The 21781-nt window shown below is 37.0% G+C and overlaps 1 protein-coding gene and 1 non-coding gene across 6 annotated transcripts in view; both read left to right on the forward strand.

The window, feature by feature from the left end:
- The window catches only part of FASTKD1 (FAST kinase domains 1), a 35421-nt gene extending 16360 nt beyond the window's left edge, over window positions 1–19061 (forward strand). For 4 of the 5 annotated variants that reach the window (XM_006059992.4, XM_025275394.3, XM_006059994.4 and 1 more), the window contains exons 8-15: window positions 3615–4101; window positions 5508–5622; window positions 11037–11165; window positions 11849–11980; window positions 12345–12458; window positions 16632–16770; window positions 18196–18310; window positions 18822–19061. In XM_006059992.4, coding sequence (XP_006060054.4) covers window positions 3615–4101; window positions 5508–5622; window positions 11037–11165; window positions 11849–11980; window positions 12345–12458; window positions 16632–16770; window positions 18196–18310; window positions 18822–18917 — 1327 coding nt within the window. In that variant the 3' untranslated portion in view covers window positions 18918–19061. The remainder of the gene's footprint in view (window positions 1–3614; window positions 4102–5507; window positions 5623–11036; window positions 11166–11848; window positions 11981–12344; window positions 12459–16631; window positions 16771–18195; window positions 18311–18821) is intronic. The other variant, XM_045163949.1, reaches the window with a different exon arrangement.
- LOC112583140 lies at window positions 1922–2028 on the forward strand. The gene has a single exon (XR_003107484.1). It is a non-coding gene; the product is annotated as a small nucleolar RNA U13 (small nucleolar RNA).
- Window positions 19062–21781: the final 2720 nt, after the last annotated feature.

Genomic DNA, 21781 nt, shown 5'->3' on the forward strand with positions numbered 1-21781 from the left:
TTGCTGTAATAAAATGATATGCTATTATGGTTAAGGATTTGAACTGAGGAATAAGAGGTAGCACTTTATCAGGTGAGAATTTAGCATATTAGATATGTTACAAGAAGGTTCACTGTTTTCTTAAATAGGTTTCTTATCAAGGTGATTAAATACAGGATTGTTTCTTCACTCCATATTTATTAATAACATCCACTTTCATATAGCCTCTGAATTAATAATTTAATGTAATTATGCTCTAAATTAGGTATCATAAACTGGCCCAGAGACATGATTTATTTGGTCAGTACAGTGTTTCTTAAAATAGTAAATTATACAATACTATTGGCCTACAGGTATGCTAACAGAAAAGTAAGACAGGAGTGGGAGCATCACAGGAGATTTCACTTTACCGGTAATGTTTTGTTTACTTTATTAAAAAATTTGAAGCAGATACGGCGGTGTTGAAGTTTAGTAATTCCGCATAGCAAGAGCCCTTACATACCTCTGTGCTGCTGCTGCTACTGCTAAGTCGCTTCAGTCGCGTCCCGACTCTGTGCGACCCCATAGACAGCAGCCCACCAGGCTCCCCCATCCCTGGGACTCTCCAGGCATGAACACTGGAGTGGGTTGCCATTTCCTTCTCCAATGCATGGAAATGAAAAGTGAAAGTGAAGTCGCTCAGTCGTGTCTGACTCTTAGCGACCCCATGGACTGCGGCCCACCAGGTCCTCCGTCCATGGGATTTTCCAGGCAAGAGTACTGGAGCGGGGTGCCATTGCCTTCTCCGACATACCTCTGTATGTACCTCTATTTTAAATGTAACCCTTCCCCTGCTTCAGAGCAGGTTGGTGCGAAGGAATACAATCTAGTTAAAGTAGTTCACATAAATGTTTGTGTGAATATCTCCTGAAACTATCTGGGGAACCCAGGGAATTCATGTACTGGAATAATATGTTCTTTAAAAAAAAAAAAAAGATGATATATTGAACTATCTACGTAAAATAGACATATTCCCTCCTCATGACACTACTCCCTCCTCTTTACCCCTACCTACCCCCTTCCCCAGGCTAACTATTGTCCCTGCTTCTAACTGCATGGATTAGTTTTGCCTGTTTAGTGCCTTGCTTCTTTTGTTTAACATTTTATTCATGAGATTTACCCATGTGTTTGCTATATAGTCTTGTAAGAACGTAACAGGTTTTTTTAAGTCTATTTGAATGTTGATATTTGATTTATTTCCAGTTTTGGCTATTATAAATGCTGCTGTGGTGAACAGCCTCATTCGTATCTCTTGGTGAACATACGTGTACATCTCCGTGGGTATTTACTGAGGACTGTGATTCTTGATTATACATATGTTACTATATGTTCACCTTCAGCAGATCCTGCTCAATAGTTTTCTCTTTTGTCTCTTTTTCTTTAACAGTTTCCCAACTAGGGATTGCACCCGGGCTACAGCAGTGAAACCGGGAATCCTAATCACTAGTCCACCAGGGAACTCTAAATAGTTTTCTAAAGTGACTGTACCAGTTTCTTTACCACTAGCAAAATGTGAGCATTCCTGTTTCTTGAGATCTTCACCAACTCTTGTACATTTTTATTTTAGCCATGCTGGTAGATTTGTGGTAGAATGTAAATAAACGCAATTGCATCTGTTGTGAGTTTTGGAATTTTAGGGGACACCATAAGGAAAGCATCAGGTGGAGTCTGGCATGTTTGTGTCTCTTGGAGGTTTATTTTCAGATTAGTATCACAAGATTGGCAAATAATGAGAGTTCCTACCCCCTGGGTCAATTCTGTAAACAGATGCAACTCTGGAGGTCTTTCTTTTCTTTATATAAAATAGCATATTAATTTTTTGTGGTTATAAGAATAAAATGCTTATTTAGTACTTATTGAGTACCTACTTTGTGTCAGGCAGTGGGCCAGATATCATGTGAAAATCATTTTGATTGTAGTTCATAAGCATAGTAATTGGGTGTTCACACTACTGTGTGAGATGTGCTTCCCTCAGATCTGTTATGAGGTCAACATGGGACCCATCTCATGTGAAAAAAAAAATCATTTTGAAAACAGAAAAAAGTATAAAGAAGAAAATAACCATTTGTAAGCCCTTTCATTTATGGTGAACAGTTTGGTTTATTTGGTTGGTTTATTTGCTTGTGGTATATATCATCTATATGTTTTTTTCATAGCTGAGAATCAGGAACGTACAGTTTTGTGTTCCTCCTCCCACATGCTTAACATTAACAGCATTTTCCTACATCATTTAAAGTTATTTGTAAATATTTTTAGTGATTGGATATTGCCCATTATATGACTGTATCATAATTACCTTAACTATCCCCCTTCCTGGGTATGTAGACTGTTTTCAAATTTTAGCCACATAAAAAAATATGATGAATAATGTAACATAAAATCTTTGCCTTCATTTTAGATTATTTTCTTAGGCTAGTTTACTAGACAAAGATTGATCATGTCAAATGATGTAATTATTTTTCAAGTTCTTAAGCTATACTGCTAAATTACTTTCCAGAAAGGTTGCACCAACTTTTTAAATTTACTATTAGTGAATGAGAAAATCTACATCAATATACCCTTGCTAGCCTTGAATATCATCATTATTTTAATATGCTAACTTAATATGTTTAAAAGTAAATCCGTTTTCTTTTAATTTATATTTGATCATCTCTTCCAGTACTTCTAAACTTAAAAGATGGTTTAAAAGCTCCCAGTTTTTAATTTGTATTTTAACAACTGCTGTCCTGGTGGTGGGTCTCTAAGCATAGGGATTTGGGAAAGGAGGAGAAGAGAACGGACTGTATGCTCTGTGTTTGTCTTTTTTGTCTGTTTTTTTTTAAAGGTTGGGTTTCTTATGTTGCAGAAGAAGGGGATCACTGTTATTGAGTGGTTACTCTTTGCCTGTTCTAGATCATACCAGCTTCTGACAGGTCATATCCAGAAATTCACTCCAAATTCTGTCTCTCGCAACAGCTCTGCAGACATTTTTCTAATGTTGACCTTTTGTTTGTCAGGGACTATGGTTTTATTTTTGCATAAAGAAATGAGGATATACTTTAGAACATCTTAAGGCTTCCCTTAGTGAGCCTTTATGAAACTTGTCATCTTTGAATTTATCTAACCCTTTTTATTGATTTTATTTTCATTTAGTTTTAGCTGTTCTGGGTCTTTGTTGCTGTGCAGGCTTTTCTCTAGTTGTGGCAAGCAGGGGCTACTCTAGTTATGGTACCTGGGCTTCTCATCGCTGTGGCTTCTCTTGTTGTGGAGCATGGGCTTTAAGGGTGCAAGGGCTTTCGTATTTGCGGCATGTGGGCTCAGCAGTTGAGGCTCCCAGGCTTTAGAGCACAGGCTCAGTAGTCGTAGCACGCAGGCTTAGTTGATCCAGGCATGTGGGATCTTCTGGACTAGGGATCGAACTCATCTCCTGCATTGGCAGGCGGATTCTTTACCACTGAGCACCAGGGAAGCCCCTAACCCTTTTCAAATTATATTTTAAAACTGTCACACCTATTAAGTGTAATAATAATTATATATTCACGTTTTAATTCTTATAACTAAGTTTTGTTGGTGATAGATTCATTCTGTTCTTTTTATTTTTCCTTCTTTCTTTATAGTTATTTGAAAGTCAGTGTCATACCTAGTGAGATTTCCATCCTGGTCTATGCTCTTTCGATGCTTCCTTCTGCTCACCTGGACGAAGTGAGGATGTCTCAGATTGAAGCAGTTTTGCCACAGTGTGACCTACATGACCTGAATATTTTTGCAACATCTGTTTTAAGATGTATTCAGTATGATCACATGTATCTGGATAATATTCCTGCGAAACAGTTGAAAGTACTTCAAAAATTAGATCACTATGGTCATCAGAGACTACAAGAATGTAAAAGTTTGAATCTGTTATGGGAAGAAGTTAAATCTTTAAAAGGAGACTGGTTTGCTGATTCACTTCTTGAAGAAACAGTTGTTACCTTACAGCGTCTGATGGATGAAATTAATTACATCAATGTTGCAGGGATTGCATCTTTCATTTCTAGAACCAACTACCTCAGTACTTCACTACTTGATAAGATAGCCTCAGTGGTCCTTCAACAGATTGAAAAGGTGAAATTGAAATGTTGCATATTATTGTCAACTTCTAGAACCATAAATGTTTATAATAAGTGCTTGAAGAACTTGATTGGAATTTGAAGTTTAAAAATTAAGCTCTAGTTTCTGGTAAATAATAATAGTTGTGTTAGGATAATGGAGATGTATGATTTTTGCCTTCTTTTTCTTATTTTCTATAATCCTATGATACTTTTACTATTTAAAACTATTCAAAAGAGTAAGATAAATGTGAAAACTGAGAAAATTGTAGGTCTTCACTGACTTTCAGTTCAGTTCAGTTCAGTCACTCAGTCATGTCCGACTCTTTGCAACCCCATGAATCGCAGCACGCCAGGCCTCCCTGTCCATCACCAACTTCCAGAGTTCACTCAGACTCATGTCCATCAAGTCAGTGATGCCATCCAGCCATCTCATCCTCTGTCGTCCCCTTCTCCTCCTGCCCCCAATCCCTCCCAGCATCAGAGTCTAGAATAATTGAATTGTCACTGTGTCTTCTTACAGTTTTATTTCTGGAACTTGTAAAATGCTGTTTGTTTGTTTGTTTAATTAATTTATTTATTTTTGGCTGTGCTGGGTCTTAGTTGCTCCATGGGCTTTTCTCTAGTTAGGGACTACTCTCTAGTTGCGATGCATGGGCTTCTCATTGCAGTGGCTTCTCTTGTTGCCTGGAGCCCAAGCTCTGGAGCCCAGGCTCAGTAGTTGTGGCACATGGGCTTAGTTTTTCCATGGCATGTGGGATCTTCCCAGACCGGGGATGGAACCCGTGTCTCCTGCTTTGGCAGACGAATTCTTTACGTAGCTGAGCCACCAGGGAATCCCCAGTGATGCTTTTTGAACTATATGAGAAAATCAATTATATATATCAGAATATGGTTTTTACTTAGAAGACAGTGTTTCTAATAAGTAAAAATAGAAGTCTATCTTTTTGCCTAACATAGTGCCTGCCGTTTATTAAGTATTGGGTGAATGAACTTAAAAAAAAACAATGAAAGAAAAATGAAGTCTGATTATTATTATAAATTAGGAAGCTTTCTTATTATATGATGAGTCTATAAAATGCACTTATATCATGGAAATTAGTGATACTATCTTCTTGTCATTTCAATGACTAAGGAATTCTGGAACAGAATTTTATACTTATAAAATCAATTTGTAACTTATCTGATTTATTTTTTTCTACATTAATATTTAGAGTTACTAGAGATTAGTGATGGAATTAAATAGATTATAGCCAGGTAGAGAACTTATTAACAGTGATACATGTGTCATTTAACTGTGGGCATGTTCATTTAACTATAGGCTTGTTTGATAAAGAGTTCTACTTAGGATAATAATTAGGCTAAATTTTGTTTTGTTTTGCTGAGGTTTAAACAGTAATTTTTTTGTTCTATTTTTTACAGATTCATCCTTTTGCAATTCTTGCTATTATTCTTCCATTCAGCGCCCTGAACTATGATCCACCTCAAAGGGATGAATTTTTTGGAACTTGCATTCAACACCTTAATTCTTACTTAAGTAGGTATATTGTTTAGTACTACCTGGATGAGGAGGTTGGAGAATACTGTTGCTACTACTCTTAAGACATACCGCTCTTTTAAAGGATAACAAAAATATCCATGAGTTTTATACCTTCAAAAAAATGTTTTGGATCCATTTTTTAAAACTTTTTTATTATGATAAATGTCAAGCTTGCATTAGAAAGTAGAGAATTGAACAAGTAGCACTTGTGAACTCACTAGGTAGATTCAGTAATTGTTCACATTTTATCATATTTGCTTTATTGTTTCTCTTGCTCTCATTTTTTCTATACCATTTCAAAGTAAGTTGTAGGCAATGTGAATCTTTACGTCTAATTGCTTAATTGCTTAGACCTCCTAAGAATAATGATCTCCTAAGTCACTACAATACTGTTATCACATAGAGAAAATTAGTTGTCCCCTGCTATATAATATAGGGCTTCCCTGATAGCTCAGTCAGTAAAGAATCTGCCTGCAATGCAGGAAACAGGGTTGGAAGATCCTTGGATTGGAAGATCCTCTGGAGAAGGAAATGGCAGTCTACCCCAATATTCTTGCCTGGGAAATCCCATGGACAGAGGAGCCTGGAGGGCTACTATCTATAGGGTTGCAAAAGAGTCAGACATGACTTAGAGACTAAACAACAACAATATATAACATACAACCTATTTTTAAGTCTCCCTCATTATTGCCAAAATACCTTATTTACAGTGATTATTTTGGACACAGGATCCAGTCAAGGTTCATTCATTCCAGTAGGTTATCTCTCTAACATTTTGCCATATTTGCTCTGTGTGTGTGTGTGTGTTTTTCTGTGTATATGATGAACCATTTGAAGTGCCAGCCCTAAATACTTCAGGTTATAAGGACATTCTCCTATGTAAACACAATGCCAGTATCACACTTAAGAAAATGAACAAGTACCACTTATTACCTAGTATTAGTCACTCAGCCATGTCCAACTCTTGGTGACCCCATAGCCTGCTGTCCATAGAATTCTCCAGGCAAGAATAGTGGAGTGGGTAGCCATTCCCTTCTCCAGGGGATCTTCCCAACCCAGAGATCAAACCCGCGTCTCCTGCGTCTACTGCATTGTGGGTAGGTTCTTTACCTTCTAAGCCAACTGGGAAGCTACTGCCTACTCAATCCATAATAAAAATTTCCCAACTGTCACTAAATTTTCTTTGATAAATTTTTTAAAGAAACTAATGTTGGGCTACATCACTTTCTCCCTATCTTTTTTTCTCTTGATATTTTTTTTGTAAAAGGGATTGGCCTTTTATTATGGGTTGTGCCACATTCTGGATTTGTTTGAGTGCTTTTTTTTAACTTGCTTCTCCATCATCTGTATCCCTAGTAAACTGGAGTTAGTTATAGATGCTTGGTTAGATTCAGAGTAAACATTTTCAGCAAAAAATGTTTTGTATGTGAAGCTGTATATCTGATATTTGTATCATTTCTGGAGACATATAACATTTGATTGTTTTTGTCAATTTTAATAGTTGTTTTTTTTTTTTAATAGAAAACAAATATTTCTTAAGATCCTTTATAGATATTTATTAATTGTCAGAAAGGTTGTTGCTTTGGGACTGATTATTATGTCTCTTTAAAAAGTCTAAATAGTGTTTTAGTACCAGAAAAAAGGTGGAATAGAAATATTCCTTCCTACTACTGGCCTTAGCAGAAGCAGTATGTGAGGACAGCAAAGACAGGAAATTATTTTTTTCTTTTCATTTATTTTGGTCCTGAATTATGTTTGTTTCTATTTGGCCTTAAAGAAAAAGGCTTTATGGGGCTTCTCTTCTCAGACTCATTCTTCTTGCACGTCAGGATAATGTGAGAGTTTAGAGGTGAAATGCCTGGCTCAGTAGTTACTGCTCTTTCGGTCAGTATTCACCAATACTTACTGTCAGGCGGTCGTTAGTCACTGGAGATACAGGAGGGAGTAAAAACCAGATAGACTTTACCGTCATTGAGTTTACTTTCTGGTGGGGTGAAACTGATGTACATAATAAGCAAGTTCATAAGGTCCAATGGTGATAAGAGTCTAAGAGCGCTAGAGCAGGGTAGGTATGGAGGATGGAGGATAGTGAGGCGGGCCAGATGGAGTAAGGAGACGTCATTGACCATGGATTGAATGAAGTGAGAGAGTGACCCATGCCCAGAGTTGGAGAGGAGCATCCCAGGATAAAGAAAAGCAAGTGCAAAGGGCCGTGAGGTGAGAACATGCTTGATTTCATTTTAGGAAGAGCAGATTCAGTGTGGCAGGAATGGAATGAGGGAGACCAAGTTGATAGAAGAAACTGGCTTTCCTCAGAACTTTTTGCTGTGCCTGGAGAGTAAGATGGAGAAGGCGATGGCACCCCACTCCAGTACTCTTGCCTGGAAAATCCCATGGATGGAGGAGCCTGGTAGGCTGCAGTCCATGGGGTCGCTCAGAGTCGGACACGACTGAGCGACTTCATTTTCACTTTTCACTTTCATGCATTGGAGAAGGAAATGGCAACCCACTCCATTGTTCTTGCCTGGAGAATACCAGGGACAGGGGAGCCTGGTGGACTGCCGTCTATGGGGTCGCACAGAGTCGGACATGACTGAAGCGACTTAGCAGCAGCAGCAGCAGGAGAGTAAGAAATAGTCATTCTGTTATCCAAGCAACAAATACTTAACTGAGAGCTTCTGTGTCCAGCATAAGATGTTAGGCTCTATTTTATGGTATGTTTCTCTAGGCTTATAGACCTCTAGTTAGGCTGTGTGAGACAGTATAAATATATTAATGATGTCAGTATGATGTTCATGGACTTTGGTATTTTTTTGTCGGATCTTTGTGCCAGATAGTATCTGACCTATTTTTGTGTCTTTAATAGACAAGTAAAGTGCGACTGTGACATGTGTGTGTTTATTCATGTACAGATGTATGCGTGTGTGGCATTCATATATACTCCCCTTTTAGTAATAGAACAATGTATAGAAAGATGAGACTTTGCATATGCTTTCTTGGTTGTTCAGTTGTGTGTCAACAACCAGAGGGAAATGAAAGTACATTCTTTTTTTTGTTTTTCTTCAAATAAGGGATATAAGAGATAAGAGTCTGAGAAGTACAGCTTTGATTTTTGAAGACTTTACTGTGAAAATGATTGCAAAATTCTTGGAGACCTAAAGCAGAATTTTAAGTAATTTATGGAATGATACTTTTCTTTATTTTAAATAAACATTAGTTTTGACAGATCAGTTTTGCTGGTAGAGATCATCACGTAACCTTGTTTGTGACTTGATCTTGCTTTATTAAATAACCTCAGGGAAACAATTGGAAGATTTAACATCTTTTTTTTGTCCTTTGTAAGAACATTTGCTGCTAAAGGTGCATTTTAGGTGATCCCTTCCCTCTCATCAGAAATGTCTTTTGGCAGAGAAAGACAAATATCAATATCAAAGACAAATATCACCTGTGATATCACTTATATGGGTAATCTAAAGTATCATACAAATGAACATATTGACTAAACAGGAACAGACTCGTGACATAGAAAACAAACTTACGGTTGGTTACCAAAGGGGAAAGGGGTGGGAGGGATAAATTAGGAATTTAGGATATAAATATATAAACAATTTATATTTTTATATAAATATATAAAGTATATAAACAAGTTCCTACCATATAGCACAGGGAACTGTGTTCAGTGTCTTGTAATAAACTATAATGGAAAAGAGTATGAAAGAAGAGAATATATGTATATAATCTCTCCTTTTAATATATATATATATATATATATATATAACTGAATCACTGTGCTGTACCTCAGAAACTAACACAACATTGTAAATCAACTATACTCCAATAAAAAATTAAAAAAATGCATATATATGGAATTTAGAAAGATGGTAACAATAACCCTGTGTACGAGACAGCAAAAGAGACACTGATGTATAGAACAGTCTTATGGACTCTGTGGGAGAGGGAGAGGGTGGGAAGATTTGAGAGAATGGCATTGAAACATGTAAAATATCATGTATGAAATGAGTTGCCAGTCCAGGTTCGATGCACGATACTGGATGCTTGGGGCTGGTGCACTGGGACGACCCAGAGGGATGGAATGGGGAGGGAGGAGGGAGGAGGGTTCAGGATGGGGAACACATGTATACCTGTGGCGGATTCATTTTGATATTTGGCAAAACTAATACAATTATGTAAAGTTCAAAAATAAAATAAAATTTAAAAAAAAAAAAAAGGAGAGAAAGGAAATTCCTCTTGGATAAGGCAAATCAGGTAAGTAACTGCAAGCCTTGTACTCTGGGATACACAGTGTGGTGCTGGCTGACCGGTCAGGGAGGAGGTGCTAGGTGAGACCCGATCTTCATACGTGTCTGTCCTCGGCCTGGGGGTCTGAGAGCCCTAGAAGCAGCATAGCCCAGCGGTTCAGACTCCAGAGATGGACTCTCCTAAGTTAAATCTCACCCTCCACTAGCCAATCATGCTGAGGCACGTCATTAAACTTCTCTGTGCTTCAGTACAGTTGGTTTATAAAGTGGAGATAATAAGCATTCCTGTTGTACACTAAAGCGAGGTTTTAAATGAGGTAATATTTGTAAAGTGCTTAGAATGGTTCTCCACACAATCTGAGCAATATTATCATCAGTATATAGAGAATGGTGGCCTTTCTTACTTTTACATACTTCACTGACCTTTTGTTTCTTTTTTTTCCCGCCCATTATATATAGGAGTTTTTATTGAAAAACAAAACCAAAAACAAACACATATACTTGAACATCAAAAGTTATTGTTAATCACAGAAATAGACATCTCAAGTTAATGATTTTAGTGCTTTTCTATGTGTGGTAAAATACAAGAGTCTGGGCTCGCTGAAATTTTTCCTTTGATGTGAATCTTAGCTACCTAGGGCCAGTGTCCGGTTTTTCTTCCTCCTGGATTCCCCTCTGGGTGCACCATTGTAGGTGGTGGCAGTGGCTGATGCCTTGGTAGTTGACCTTTTGTTTCCAGTCTTTCTCTTTTCAAGGCAATTTAAAGACTTTTATTGGAAGTATAATAATAATGCAGACGTTTATATATCGTTTATATACATATATATGTATATATACATATACACACACACACATATATACATAGTGTATATGGATTTATAGAAATTGAATCATGTAAGAAATCAGTACCCAGATAAAAAAAAATAGAATATTATCAAGAGCATGGTAACCTTTCTGGCTTTCTTTTTTGTTCTTCCCCCACCCAAAGGTAACCACTTTACTACCATCCTTGCTTGCGACAGTATAGATTAATTTTGTCAAGGTTGTGTTCGTATCATTTTTTAAAAACCTGGTTTTACTGAATAAAGTATGTATTTACATGTATGTGAAGCAGCTGTACATTTAAAATTTTTTTTTGTAATTTTGTTTTAGGTGTATTGGATCCTCTCGTGTTAGTGTTTCTTGGTTACTCTTTGGCCACACTTCAGTATTTTCCCGAAGATCTATTGAAGGCAATTTTTAACATCAAATTCTTAGCCAGATTAGATTCTCAACTTGAACGTATGTATCAACAATTTAATACATTATCACTTGTATTTAAATCCAAGTTTCAGCTCTGCCTACCTACTTAAAGCATTTAAATGTTTATACTGATTTTTTTCTGTTTATTATTGTAGAATATAGAACAGTATGAAATAGAAAATGAAAGATTATCTTACCACCAAGTGAAACTGCCACTTTTAGTATTTTAGAATGTTTCTTTTATGTCTCCTGCCCTCATATATATATATATGTTGATATATCTATGTTTTAAGACAAAATTTGAATTATATATATATTCACTTTTGTCTGTTGCCTTTTATCATTGAACTATATTTTGAAAGATTTTCTATGCCATTACATTTTTTTTTGATGTCATTAGTTTGTTTATAGAATCTGACATGTCCTCATCTTTGTTTCCTTAGGATAAGTTGCTAAATGTGGAATATTAGGTCAATGAATATTCTTTGGCAGTATTTTTTAAAATATGGTTTTAACATTCATAATTAGGGAGAACAACATAGATGTTGGTCCTAATGATCCCATTGAGTGTAATAATTTAAAAATATAGAACATGTATATGCAAATGAAATGAGGTTATAATATGAAAATAAAAGTTACAGTCATTAGTGGGATAAATGAATGTGAAAAATGAATTGTCTTTGCTGAGTTCAAAGTCTATTAATGTATTTTTAAAATTTCAGTTATATGTTCATCTCTAAATATGAAGGTCCAATTTCGCCTTATGGAATTAAATAGAGCAGTCTGCTTGGAATGTCCTGAATATCAGATTCCGTGGTTTCATGACCGCTTCTGTCAACAACACTATAATAAAGGTTTGAGTTTTCTTTGGGTCAGAAAGTAAAGTTTAATTCTAAAGCACATTATTAGGTAGTGCACGGTTTTTATTGTTGAACCTATCATGACACCAGAATTCCAAGAGTGCCATAACTTGTTTAATGGAAACATTTTGTAGATGAAATTTGTGTTGTAAAAATTTCTTAATATTTAGGACACTAAACCTCTTTTGGGAGAGAGCCAAAGAACTTGTATTGAATTTACTGTCATTGCATATGGTATTATTAGTACAGCAAGGCTCTTGTTGGAAATATTAACCTTTATTTTTTAGTTTGTAGATGTGGAATGATTTTCGTTCAAAAACTGATTATTTTAAGTGAACTAACTTTTTATTTCATGAAGATTTTGGCAGCATGAATGGAGCACAACAGCAGATTTATAAGATGTTAGCAGAGGTACTGGGAGGAATCAATTTTGTGAAAGCCTCCGTTCTTACACCTTATTACTACACAATAGGTAAGTCTTTGGTAGGTTATTAACAACTTTCAGAAAATCAGACTAAATAGAATCATCTCATCAGCTGGAATTTTAAAACTTTAAAAAAGTTATTTCATTATCTTGAAGATTTTCAGAGAATTCCCTGGTAGTCCAGTGGCTAGGACTTTGTGCTTCCACTTGTAGGGAGCATAGGTTTGATCTGGGCTGGAGGAAGCAGAAGCTGGAATCAGGATTGCCAGGAGAAATATCAGTAACCTCATATATGCAGATGACACCACCCTTATGGCAGGAAGTGAAGAAGAACTAAAGAGCCTCTTGATGAAAGTGAAAGAGGAGAGTGAAAAAGTTGGCTTAAAGCTCAACATTCAGAAAACTAAGATCATGGCATCCAGTCCCATCACTTCATGGCAAATAGATGGGGAAACAGTGGCTGACTTTTTTTTCTGGGCTCCAGAATCACTACGGATGGTGATTGCAGCCATGAAATTAAAAGACGCTTACTCCTTGGAAAGAAAGTTATGACCAGCCTAGATAGCATATTAAAAAGCAGACACATTACTTTTCCAACTAAGGTCCATCTAGTCAAGGCTATGGTTTTTCCTGCGGTCATGTATGGATGTGAGAGTTGGACTGTGAAGAAAGCTGAGCACCGAAGAATTGATGCTTTTAAACTGTGGTGTTGGAGAAGACTCCCACGAGTCCCTTGGACTGCAAGGAGATCCAACCAGTCCATCCTAAAGGAGATCAGTCCTGGGTGTTCATTGGAAGGACTGATGTTAAAGCTAACTCCAGTACTTTGGCCACCTGTTGCAGAAAGCTGACTCATTTGAAAAGACCCTGATGCTGGGCAAGATTGAGGGCAGGAGGAGAAGGGGACGACAGAGGGATGAGAATGTTGGATGGCATCACCGACACAATGGACATGGGTTTGGGTGGACTCCACGAGTTGGGGATGGACAGGGAGGCCTGGCGTGCTGCGATTCATGGGGTCGCAAAGAGTCGGACACGACTGAGCAACTGAACTGAAGTGAACAGGAAACTGGGATTATTATGTCCCAAGTCCATTGTATTGCCAGTTTATATTTGTATTAATACCTTATGTTGTCAAGTAGCTTATTTTTATGTGAAAATATATGTCATTAAAAATAAAATTTAATTGGTAATATTTGTATATAAAGATATGGTATAATTAATACAATTGTATGATTACCATTTAGTACCATTTAATACAATGGTATGATTATCATTTAGTACCACTTAGTACAATGGTACTAAGATTGGGAAGAAAACACTTACTTACATGATACATAACACATGCTTATAGAGAAGAGACAGATAACCTAAAAAAGGAAAACCACCCATGATACACCCACTGTTTGCTTCTGATGTCTGTTTTTCTCTTTTTGGCTCTTTTTTTTTTTCATTTTTAATGACATTTGTTTTCTTTCTAAATTTTACAAGGAGTACTTTTTCATGTGTACAAGCAATATGTATCTTAAAAAATTCTGATTTTTTAAAACCAAAATGACTTTTTATAGTATGTAACTTTAAAAGTGAAGTGAAAGTGAAAGTCGCTCAGTCGTGCCTGACTGTGGCCCCATGGACTGTAGTAGTAGTCCATGGGATTCTCCAGGCCAGAATGCTGGAGCGGGTGGCCTTTCCCTTCTCCAGGGCATCTTCCCAACCTGGGGATCGAGCCCAGGTCTCCTGCATTGCAGGCAGATTCTTTACCAGCTGAGCCACAGGGAAGCCCAACTTTGTTTATATATTGTGAATATTTTTTCTTTGTCAACAAATATACAACATTCCTTTTAGTAACTGTATATATTTTATTGAATGAGTATGCTATAGTTTACTAAGGTTTTTTGCTGCTATGTGCATCTCTCAAACAATGCTGTAATTTCATATAACAACAATAATAGTAATGAATACACTCACATATTGATTATTATGTTAGACATTATTTATTTTATTTATTTTAAAATTTTATTTATTTGTTTTTGGCTGTGCTGGGTCTTTGTTGCTGCACGGGCTTTTCTCTAACTGTGGTGAGCGTGGCTGCTCTCTAGTTGCGGTGTGTGTTCTTATTGCAGTGCTTCTCTTGTGAGCACAGGCTCTAAGAACACGTGGGCTTAGTAACTGTGGTGCATGGGTTTAGTTGCTCTGTTGTATGTGGGATCTTCCCACACCAGGGATCGAACCAATGTCTCCTGCATTGGCAGGCAGATTCTTTACCACTAAGCTACCAGGCAAGCCCTTAAGTGCTTTATATATATATAAGCTTATTATATCCCCTTAAGTTTTGCAAATACTCTTTTTTATAGATGAGGAAACTGAGGCCCAGAGATATTGTTTTTTGCCCAAGGTTATATAGCTGGCAAATGGCAAAGCCAGAATGACTTATGCATTCTAGCTCCAGAATTCATTCTCTTAAAAATGAGAAAAGTATATTTCATGTTTCATAATTAACTTGAAGATGCTTCAGTGCCTCAGTTTCCCTTAAGAATAGGCAATTAAATCCACTCTTCTTTTTCATTCCTTGTTTCTTTTTTTCTTGGCTTAAATACTTTTATCATTGTTTTTATTATGGGAAAAATTTCATACATATACAAAAATAGAGAGAATAGTATGATGAACCCTCATCCAGCATTAAAAATGATCAGTACTCACTAACCAGAATCCCACCTGATCCTTTCCAAACAAATCACAGATAATATATCATTTCAGAATGTATATCTAAAAGGATATATAACCATAGTGCCATCATTTTCATCTCTACAACTATTCATAATAATTTCTTAATATTATATTGCTTATCAGCATTTAGGTGTCTCCATTATCTTGTATATGTTGTATTTTACTGTTTGTTAAAATTGGAATCCAAATTTTACCTTTGGGTGATCTGTCTTTTTAAGTTCTGCCTTTCTGTCTTTTTTCCCCTTACAGTTTATTTATTGAAAATAAGTTATTTGTTTTTTCATATTTTGAACTTTTCCAGTTGCAGTTCTGTGATGTCATTCAACATGCTCCTGCATCCCCCATTTTTCCTGTAAACCAATAGTTAGATCTAGAGGTTTGACTAGATTAGTCAACCAGGTTAGTTTGGGGACAGTAGGGATGGTTTTTTTTTGCCAGCTCTTTCATAAGTGGTATGTGCTTATTGCATCTTATCATAAGACATACAATTCTAGTTGTCGTACTATTATTATATTAAGATTCATCAGTGTGTTTGTAGGTCATCAGTGCCTCCATTAGGAAGTTTGCTCCTTAGCTTGTCACCTAATGATTTTAGCAGCCATTTAAATTATTATCTAAATGCATCATTCATCAGGGGTAGCAAAGTAGTGATATTGTGCATCTATCATTTCTTCCGCATTTATTAGCTGGACTTTGTCTAAAAAGAACTTTCCTATGTCAGCTGTTTAGTTACCCGATGTATAGTTCATACAGGAAAGACAGGATGCTTGCCTGAATCTTTGTCTCTGCTAATTTTCTGATGAGTTGGTTTAGCTTCTCAGACTGTGAACAAGAGATTTAAAGGGATTGAGATAAAATTTCTTAATGTGATTTAGCTTGAAGTGAAGTGAAGTCGCTCAGTCGTGTCCAACTCTTTGTGACCCCATGGACTGTAGCCTACAAGGCTCCTCCATCCATGGGATTTTCCAGGCAAGAGTACCAGAGTGGGGTGCCATTTCCTTCTCCAGATGATCTTCCCAACCCAGGGGTCAAACCCTAGTGTCCCAGATTGCAGGCAAATGCTTTACCGTCTGAGCTACCAAGGAAGCTGTGATTTGGCTTAGTACAGTGCTAATTATAGCCCTCATGCTAACCAATAGTTTGGTAATACTTACTGGTTGATTTTTATTGATCGATTTTCAAAGAGGTGCTCTTGGATCATATAATAAGTTGGATAGGGACTTCCCTGGCAGTCCAGTGGTTAAGACTCTGCACTTCCACAGCAGGGGACGTGGATTCTATGCCTGGAGGGGGAACTAAGATCCTGCATGCCACACGGTGTGGCCTAAATAAATAAATAAATGAAACAAGTTGGATAATTAGATAGGTACCTCATTCTTCATGTTTGTGAGTGTGTGTCTTTATATATATGTGTAAATATTTAACATATATCTTAAAATTTTACCTATAAGAATGTACCTGATTCATATTGTTGATTCCTGTGCTTCGTTATAGACTTTGAGTGTATCTTGGATAAAAGGAGAAACCCTCTTCCTTATGGAAGCCATAATACAACTTTGGAAAAACTGCCAAAAATACACTTGGAATCAAATACTCAAATAGCTGGATCAAGACTGCCACCAGGAGCTGAAAAGTAACTTTCTTTTAGCTTCAGATTTTATTATCTAAATGTAAAATTTGACACAATTTAATGAGCTCAAGTATCAAGGATTGTTTATAGTAGAATATACTCCTCATATATGTCACAAATTCTACCTACGTACCTTTGCTTTTGTTGTGCTTTCTGCCTGAATCTCCATCCTTCACTGTCCAAAAATGCTGCTGCTGCTGCTGCTAAGTCACTTCAGTCGTGTCCGACTCTGTGCGACCCCATAGACGGTAGCCCACCAAGCTCCCCCTTCCCTGGGATTCTCCAGGCAAGAACACTGGAGTGGGTTGCCATTTCCTTCTCCAATGCATGAAAGTGAAAAGTGAAAGTGAAGTCACTCAGTCCTGTCCTACTCTTAGTGTCCCCATGGACTGCAGCCTACCAGGCTCCTCCATCCATGGGATTTTCCAGGCAAGAGTACTGGAGTGGGATGCCATTGCCTTCTCCAGTCCAAAGCTGAGCAGTCTCTAAAGCACTAATGTTCCCACTATCCTCATTGGAAATAAATAGTATCTTCTTTGGACCTCCCATGCCTCTATACTTTTCTGAAAACCACACAGCTGCTTCCTACACTGAATTACAGTTATGTGCTGTATATCTTATGTTCTTTGACTATTTGTTGTTCAGTCGCTCAGTTCTGTCTAACTCTTTGCAACCCCATGGACTGCAGCACGGCAGGCTTCCCTGTCCTACACTATCTCCTGGAGTTTGCTCAAATTCATGTCCATTGAGTCGATGATACCATCCAACCATCTGTCTCATCCTCTGTCACCCTGTTCTCCTCCTGCCCTCAATCTTTGCCTGTATCAGGGTCTTTTCCAATGAGTCAACTCTTCATATCAAGTGGCCAAAGTACTGGAGCTTCAGCTTCAGCATCAGTCCTTCCAGTGAATATTCAGGACTGATCTCCTTTAGGATGGACTGGTTGGATCTCCTTGCAGTTCAAAGGACTCTCAAGAATCTTCTTTAGCACCACAGATCAAAAGCATCAATTCTTCAGCACTTAGCCTTCTCTATGGTCCAACTCTCACATCTGTACATGACTGCTGGAAAGATCATAGCTTTGACTAGATGGACTTGTCAGCGAAGTGATGTCTCTGCTTTTTAATACGTTTGACTATAAGCTGTGTCTTTTTATTTTTATGTCTCTCACAGTACCTTACATATGGTAGGTGACTAATAAATATATGCAGGACAGAGAAACACAGATGAAAGCATGTAGATACTATAATTTGGTTTAATCTAATGAAGAGGATTACTTGTCATTAATTACTAATTTAAGTAGAAAAATAACAGTGTACTCAGTTGGCTTTTTTAGTTTATAAGGATACACCCTTGTTTCTGAAATGTTTCTAATTACTCAGTTTCTCATTTTAATTTCAAAAGTAAATATTTATTTTTCTTACATAGGATCGCTTTGGAATTTTTGGATTCAAGAGCATTTTGTAGAAACATCCCTCATTTAAAAGGAAAATCTGCTATGAAAAAACGACATTTGGAAATTTTGGGCTATCATGTGATTCAGGTATGAAATACTTATATAATTCAGCCTCTAAAAACCCCAGAGACATTGGTTTTACATGTATCCTCTTTTAAGGTGAAAGTTATAGATTTTTTTTTTTTAATATTAAGAAAAGCTATATTAAAATATCTCTGAAATAGAATCCTCTCCATTTTTTTTTAAGAATAGCAAATAAAAATCAGTTTTTAAATTGTCTCTAGACAATCTCTTGATTTTTATATTTATCTTACAATGAAGAGAGGCTCTATGAAGATGGTTGGAGTTATAAGAGAAAAAGGCTAGTGTATAAATATAAGAGAGTCACATAGGAAAAAGAGTCCATTCTTGCTATTGTAGGAACTAGGAGCATGAAAGCTTTGAGGCAGAAAACCTTCCAAAAAGGGTTCAAAGGCTATGCTTATGTAAACTAATGTCTTAGGGTCTTAAGCTCTTTTCAGTTTTCTTAGAAGCCTTCCCTGACCTTTTTTGTTGCTGCTTTCGAGCTTTCGTTTAGACTACATTACTTCTTTTACAGATCCCTCATTTCGAATGGAACTCCATGGCACTGTCAACAAGGGATGCTCGAATGGACTACCTGAGAGAACGTATATTTGGAGAAGGCAAATCATGATTGTAGCTTTTACTGAAAATTAGTTATCATGTTGTGTCATATTTGGACTTAATTTAATTAAGTGGCTTGACTCAATTAAAAAGTAATAAGGTAGAACTGACTGATTTCTAGGTCAATTGAATATTAAAATTAACAGACATTTTACAATTGAGTATTTTCTCTACTGTCTAGTTGGGAAACTTTAAAATTCTTAATATAAAAGACATGTAGCTTTTAGGAAACTTAAATAGTTCACCGTTCATTCCTTGAGTGCATACTATGTGCCAAGAACTATTTTATTTTTTATTTTAATTATTTTTTGTTCCAAGAACTATTTTAGATACTGGGTATACTGGAGTTAGTACAGTATATCTCTCATGGGTTGAGTTAAACACAATAAATTAATATAGTTCATTATATCAATATCTTAGATGATATTGAAAACTGTAGAGAAAAATTTGAACCTTGGTGGGGGAGTGATAGGAATATTGTGGGTGGGTGTAATTTACATAGGGTAATCTGGGAAAGGCTCACTGAGGTGATATTTGAGTCAAGACATAAGGAATTATCCGGGAGTGGAGAACTCTAGGCAGAAGGACCAGTAAGTGCAAGTATTCCTGGCATGTTTGAAAATAACAAGGAATCTACCGTGGCTGGAGCACAAGTGGGAGATGGAGGTTAGAAGTATATGAAAGGGTGAGATTGATAACAGTGTCAAATATATACTACCTCCTGGCTACCCTGAGATAAGAGGCCATTGGAGAGTTCCTAGTAAAGAAATAAAAACTCATATTTTCACTGGATCACTTTTGCTACTCTGTTTAGCTGATGAGAAAAAAAACTGCAGTGGGGCAACTGTATAAGCAGGGAAATCCATTAAAAGGTGATTGCAGTAATCCAGACAAGAAGTGACTTGAAGAGAGTAGTAGCAGTGGAGGTAACAAGAAGTTGTCAGTTTTTTAATGTATTTTGAGGGCAGAAGCAACATCACTAGCTCACTGATTGGATAATGAGGTATGAGAGAAAGGAGTCAAAGATAATTCTAAGTTCTTGTCCTGAGCAACTAAAAGCATGCCATTGCCATTGACTGAGATTGGGAAGTCTATGAAAAGAGGAAGGAGGGAGCGGGTAGGAGAAGATCATGGGTTTGGTTTTAGACATATAGAGTTTGTGATACCTTTTAAACATCTAAGAGGAGATATCAAGCAGGCAATTCAATAAATGAATTTGGAGGTTGTGGGAGTGGTCCAGGCCTTAGTTATAAATTTGTAAGGTGACAGCAGTTTTTAATGTGATGAGAGATGATGGAGTCGCTAAAATGTGATTAGAAGAGAGTGTGAATGGAGGAGAGGTCTGAGGATTGAAGTCCTGGTGCCCCAACATGAAGTCAAGAAGAAGAGGAAAAGCCAGATGCTGCTGATGGTTCAGGTAAGATGAGGACTGGGCAGTGTCTATTAAACTTAGTAACATGCAAATCATTGTTAGCCTTGAAAAGAGTAGGTTTGGTGACGTGGCGGCTATGAAAGCTTGACTGCTTCAAGAAAAAGTGGGAGGAGATAGTTTTCTTACAAATGGAAGCAAAGAAAGGGGGTCGTAGCTAAGGGGAAAGTAGACCCATCTTTTAAAAACTTACTTCATTTATTTAAGAACTGTTTTTATTTATTTATTTTGGGCTCTTCATTGCTGTGAGGGCTTTTCCCTAGTTGCGGTGAGCAGGGGAATACTCTCTAGTTGCAGTGCCTGGGCTTCTTATTGCTGTGGCTCCTCTTGTTGAGGAGCACTAGGGCTCCAGGGCACGCAGGCTTCAGTAGTTCTGGCGTATAGGCTTAGTTGCTCTGTGGCATGTGGAATCTTCCCAAACCAGGGATTGAACCTGTGTCTCCTGCAGTGGTGGGTGGATTCTTTGCCACTGAGCCACCAGGAAGCCCCCAAAGTAGGCCAATCTTGACCTGGTCTGATCCCATACATTTTGAGGGAATAATGATTTTCTGTCATATTTATTTCATAACACAGTTACTAAGAGCCTACTGTGTGATAAACTCCCTAACCCTTATTCCAAATATGTGTGCTTAGCAGAAAGCCATATTGTAGCTACCCACAGGCTACTTGGTGGGGGTGCAGGTCATTGGCCATCTGAAACTTCATCTTTCACCTCTGTGACCCTCTAAATTCATTCTGTCCCAAAACAAGTTAGCCAGAGTGCCTTGAATCTTAAGCATAGCTTTAGAACATGTGACCTGTGCGTGTTTTGGTCCATTGATATTTAATTTAGGCTTAGTTGAAGTACTTGTTTAAAATATCCAATTACTGTGCATGATTTGAGCTCCAAAATGTGAACTTCACAGGACCTTCTTTGAAAAACAAAATCAGAATTGGAAGCAAATGAAAAATGTCTCCTTGTAACCCATCTCCCTCATTTTGAATTTCCTCATGATGTTCATTTGTGTTTGCTGAAATCCTGTTCTAAGTGCTTGTTATCCACATTCATGAGTGTGTTTTATTTCCCAAGCAAATGATTACAGGAATTAAACCCCCAAGTAGGTTGAAATATCTTACTGTCCAACTTTTAGAATTAAATGATTAAGCTGATGAGGGTTATAGGTGGTTTCCTTTGGATATAAATTAAAACCCAGTTTTTGTATAATTAATATATTCATACATGGAAATCTTGATTAAATGACCCTTAAGGTACCTTTTACTTACTGTTACACATAATCTGACTTTTCATGTACATCTCTTACTTCCCTTTCTCTAGGCTGCCTGGTGCAAATGGTTTTATGTCCTTATATTTCTGTTTGATGATTTTTCTATCTAATAACTTTGGTTGTTATAAATAAAAGTGTCCCTTTTTTTGATTGAGATATATATTCCATAAAATCCAACTT

The sequence above is a fragment of the Bubalus bubalis genome, chromosome 2, assembly GCF_019923935.1.
Source record: "Bubalus bubalis isolate 160015118507 breed Murrah chromosome 2, NDDB_SH_1, whole genome shotgun sequence".
NCBI classification, from domain to species: domain Eukaryota; kingdom Metazoa; phylum Chordata; class Mammalia; order Artiodactyla; family Bovidae; genus Bubalus; species Bubalus bubalis.